Source organism: Natrix helvetica (assembly GCF_964273705.1).
Source record: "Natrix helvetica genome assembly, chromosome: 6".
Classification (NCBI taxonomy): Eukaryota; Metazoa; Chordata; class Lepidosauria; order Squamata; family Natricidae; genus Natrix; species Natrix helvetica.
The window spans coordinates 83,222,334-83,227,333 of record NC_138553.1 but is presented as its reverse complement, the minus strand read 5'-3'; the positions used below and the strand labels follow the sequence as shown (position 1 = coordinate 83,227,333).

The following is a 5,000-nucleotide window of genomic DNA, read 5'->3' as shown; positions in this document are numbered from 1 at the left end:
TGGTTATGGGCGGGTTTTGCCTGAAATTGGCGCTTACCGTATTTTTCAGAGTATAAGACACACCTTTTTCCCCCCTAAAAGAGGGTGAAAATTTGGGTGCGTCTTATACACTGAATGTAGCCCCGCCCACCCACCGCCCCCCACCCTTTGGCCTCTGCCTCCCAGCAATTTACCTCCTTGCAGCAAATGGAGAAAATGGAGCTTGCGGAGGCTGCAATAGGCTATGGCAATCCCTGCAGCCTGAAACAGCTGATGATCGGGAGGGCCCTGCTGAAATTGAAAGTGAAACTTGCTGTTTGATGCAGGAGGCAAATTGCTGGGAGGCAGATTTTTTTTTTCTTGTGCTAATCAGGCTGTTTGTTGCAAGGAGGTAAGTCAATAACTATAAATGCCTATAGAATGTTCAAATGATTAGACTTATTTTTTAAAGACTGCTTTATTATTGTTCTAGACAGCTTAGCAAAATGAAGAAGCTTTTTAAATAAATGCTTGATCTGAAGAGGCCCAGTGCTATTGTATCTTCTTTTAAATAGCAGAGAATAACGTATACTTCCAGAAAGCACATACATTTTAACAGCATCTGTACAAGTATAGTCTGAAATGTAACACCACAAACAGTGTATATTGTCTGAGCTGTTTGCTGTTTGTTGCAAGGAGGCAAATTGCTGGGACCACCCCAAATACTAGGTGCATCTTATACTTCGGAGTGTCTTATACGCTGAAAAATATGGCAATTCGTGTTTCCAGCAAAAAAACCACCCGTCGCAGACAATGCATTCGCTGAATGAGAGCTACATTCACTTAATGACCGAATGATTTACTTAACAACCATTCCAAATTAAGGAGGTCAAATTAGAGGCTACGCTCGAAAGATACAACGTTCGAAAGATACAACAGCAGTGAAAAAAGAGGGACTTATGACCGTGTTTCACACTGACGGCTGTGATAGCAATCATAATGTGATCAAAATTCAGACGCTTGGCGACTGACTCACATTTATGACGGTCGCACGGCCCCTGCAATCTCCTTTTTTGCAGTCCCCCCTTTCAATGGGGAAGCCAGATTCATTTAATGACTGTGTTACTAATGGAACAGCTATTCACTGAACAATAGTGGCAAGGAAGGTTGTACAATGCGGCAAAATTTCACCCAACAAATGTCTCGCTTAGCGACATGAATTTGGGGGCTCAATTGTGGTCGTATGTCAAGGATTATCTCTACTTGACGTGCCAAAAGGGGAAAGAAACTCTCAGGAAAAACAGTGAATTACGGAGTGTGGTTTGGCATGAGATTCTTTCTGTGGGCTATAAAATAAGGGCATTTATGTTATTTTATTTAGAGCGGTGCGGTGGCCTAGAGGTGGAGCTCTCGCCGCACAATCAGTGAGTTCGATCCTAGGTAGAGGCAGATATTGTTCTCTCTTGGGGCACCATGGGGATCTATCTGCCGAATATAACTCCGCATTGGCAACAGGAATGGCAGCTGGCCAGTAAATATTCAATTCTACCCTGCAAGGGCTTATGGGGTCATTAAAAGATGATGATTTATGTTATTTTAATTTATTTTTTCATTCCTAGGTGGCACATCTCAGTTAGATTTTGAAAAAGAAACCGCCATGGCTGATCTCATGAATTATTTGGAAGCCGAAGGAGGATTGGCTGACCCCACAGAGCTCAGCGATATGCAATGGACTCTCTAGGTTTACACCAGCGAGAAGAAGATTTTCAATGCACACAAAAAGAATAACCACTCACCCGCAAGTACTGTATCGGTCTACCTTAGAGCTTTAATTCCTACTTTACAAGAACGATATTTACAGTATTACTGTTTCCGAAAGATTTCTGCCTTATTGGTCTTAGGTTGCCAGGCTGAACAGATGCAATGCTTTTTAAAAGATACACACACAACCTCAGTTTTGCTGTCGGTGCGTAAGCAGACTCCAAATAAGCTTTCGACCCGGGAATCCTTTTACCGAAATCTTTGGAAGGGACGTTATGGCGAGCAGCAATATTCTGAAATACCTTTGCCGTTGAGCCATTATTTATTGGTGGTTGTTTTGTTGATTAACGATGCTTAATATTTCTTCAGGAAAAATACAGGGAATGCTCAGCTTAACGACCGCAACAGAGAAGAGAATTTCTCTTGCCTTGAAACAAAGCCAGTCGCGCCTGATTTCACAACCATTTTTTGCCATTTGTTGTTAAGCGAATCTTTGCAGTGGTTATGTGAATTACGAGGTCATTAAGTGAACCTGGACTTTCCCATTCAGTTCACTGGAAATTAGCTGGGGAATGTTCTACACAACCACACAGCCATCAGAAATCCATGGCAAGCACCCAAATTTGGATCATGGGGTAATTGTGGTAATCATCGTAAGTGCGAGGACTACTCACAAGCCTCTCTTTTTTCACTGCCATTGTCCTTGACTTACGGCTACAACATGTATGTTGTTAAGTGAGACATTTGTGAAGTGAGTTTTGCCCCTATTTTGCGACCTTTCTTGGCACGGCTGTTAAGTGAATCACCCCCGCTGTTAAGTTAGTAACCCAGTTGTTAAGTGAATCCAGCTTCCCCATTGAGTTGGCTTCTCAGAAGGTCACAAAAGGGGATCCCAGGACCTCCGAAACGGTCATAAGTATGAATCAGTTGAGAAGCATCTGAATTTTGATCATTACGTGATGCTGCAACGGTCATAAGTGTGAAACCTGGCCATGTCCCTTTTTCAGTGCCATTGTAACTTTGACTGGTCACTAAGAGAACTGTTGTAAGTCGAGAACTATCTATATGAACTTTATACCTGTTCTGTGTGGCGACCTTTATGGAAATCGTTTAACTGTTGGAGAAAATTACGAAAACATTGCAGTGATTAGACTTGCTACTTTTACGTTGTAATTCTGTCCATGTGGACCAAATGTTCTACTGACTTTAAGGAGATTAAATATAATTGATAATTATATTTAGGATTACATATAATTGATAATTATATTTAGGATTACAGCCATAGAGCTCTGGTTTATACATTTTAGAATGTCCTTCTACAATCAATGAAATGCATTTTCGGTTTGTCGTATTGGATCGTCCGGAAAAAAAATTACTTTTATCGCATAAATAAGAACCAACATCTGTTTATATTGGTTAAAAATACAAGCTAGACATCAGAAACGCTTAAAAATGCCTGGATTTGATTTCATGGAGTAGTAAGTTTACTTAAACGTGACCTCGCAGGGAAAACCTACCTACAAATATCAACTTTTAAAAGTACTGATTACTGCTTTATGGAGGACGTTTCTTGAATATGACTTTAACAATCCGTGGATTCGTGAAAATAGTATTAAACTTTTTTTTTCCATGCAAAAGTTTGCATACGAGGGTCTCTTTGGTATAAAATGGTATAAAAATTTTATATGCAACATTATATGTCCATAATCTAGCGACTGTAGACAATTAAATGAGTTTGTTTTGTTCTCTTAATCAAACTGATCCCCCCCCCCCCCAATATTGTAGGTTAAATATGGAAAATGCTGTTATTGGATCTCTTTCTGTTCTGCTCACCTGTATTGGCTTCAAATATTTCAGAGTTTGGGTCAAAAAGGAAAATGTACATTTGTCCACTTTTAAAGACTGTAGATTCCATAAACAGTTTGTGATACTGGTTTATTCCATGTAATAATGATTTCTGTAAGCAGCATACAGAGATGACATGTTTATTTGTTCCATTATTGTTTTTCTTAAATTTATCCATTGGAAACGCGCTAATTTTTCTTTTCCACCAATATCAGTTTCTACTCCTAAATGTATATTTTTTATATTTATGCTCACTGATAGATAACATTAAAACTATTTATACAAAAATGTCCTCCCAATGCATTTCTTTAAAATGGAATCTATTAGCTGAGTATTTGACTGTATATTGCAATATAAATAGGTGTGAAGTTCCTGGAGATGCGGGATTACATTGTTTTTTCTGCTGAAGCTTTGAAGATTGAGATGTCAAAAAAAAAGTAAAAACTTTCTTTGTGTCTTGCAGGTTTGATCCATTGTCATCGTTGCACGTTCTCTTGCTTTGTGAAGCAGGGATGTGTAACTTTCCCCGTTTTGAGTATGCACCCACAAAAAGCTGTGAGAGATGCATTATATTATCAATAGAAGACAATATTTGTAGTTCTGGGTTGAATTGTGGAGTCCTTGGTGCTCTCTGAGCTTGGTGGTTTTCTTGCAGATGTTTCATTACCCAACTAGGTAACATAATCATTGCTAGAAGGGAGTGGGGTTTGCGGAGAGGAGGAGGAGGAGGAGGAGGAGGAGGAGGAGGAGGGGGATGACTTTGGCATCCTTGGTGGTCTCTGAGCTTGGTGGTTTTCTTGCAGACTTTTCATAACCCAACTAGATAACATCATCAGTGCTAGAAGGGAGTGGTGTTTGCACCTCCTAGAACTGATGATGTTACCTAGTTGGGTCATGAAACGTCTGCAAGAAAACCATCAAGCTCAGAGAGCACCAAAAATCCCACAAGCATTGCATTTGATTTTGTGGCCTTTGATTGATTGATTATATGCAGTCAAGTTGGTGCCAAGTTTTAATGACCAAATAGACAGAGACAGAGTCCATTCTCCTTGTTGTAGTCCCTCTACTTCTTCTCTTTCCTAACTAGGTCATTGCACAATACATCAGAAGTAGGATAATTTGAACCTGTAAATGCATTACATTGATATTTAATTAAATTTAAATAGATTATTCTGGTTATTCTCATTAGGAATTTTCCAGGAACGCATAGGTAGTCCTCGAACCAGAATTGAGCCCAAAATTTCTATTATTAAATGAGACATTTGATCAGTGTGTTTTGTCCCGTTTTGCGACCATTCTTGCCACATTCTTGTTAAGTGAATTGCTGCAGTCGTTAAATTAGTAACACGGTTGTTAAGTGAATCTGACTTCCCCATTGACTTTGCTGGTCAGAAGGTCGCAAAAGGGGATGATGTCATGCCGGGACACTGCAGCCG

At 39.7% G+C, this 5,000-nt stretch overlaps 1 protein-coding gene across 1 annotated transcript in view; it reads left to right on the top strand.

Annotated features, from left to right (window-relative positions):
- BMAL2 (basic helix-loop-helix ARNT like 2) overlaps window positions 1–3,852 on the top strand; it is a 28,840-nt gene extending 24,988 nt beyond the window's left edge. The window contains exon 17 of the mRNA XM_081956703.1: window positions 1,578–3,852. Within this exon, the coding sequence (XP_081812829.1) occupies window positions 1,578–1,699 (122 nt within the window). The 3' untranslated portion in view covers window positions 1,700–3,852. The remainder of the gene's footprint in view (window positions 1–1,577) is intronic.
- The last annotated feature ends 1,148 nt before the right edge of the window (window positions 3,853–5,000 follow it).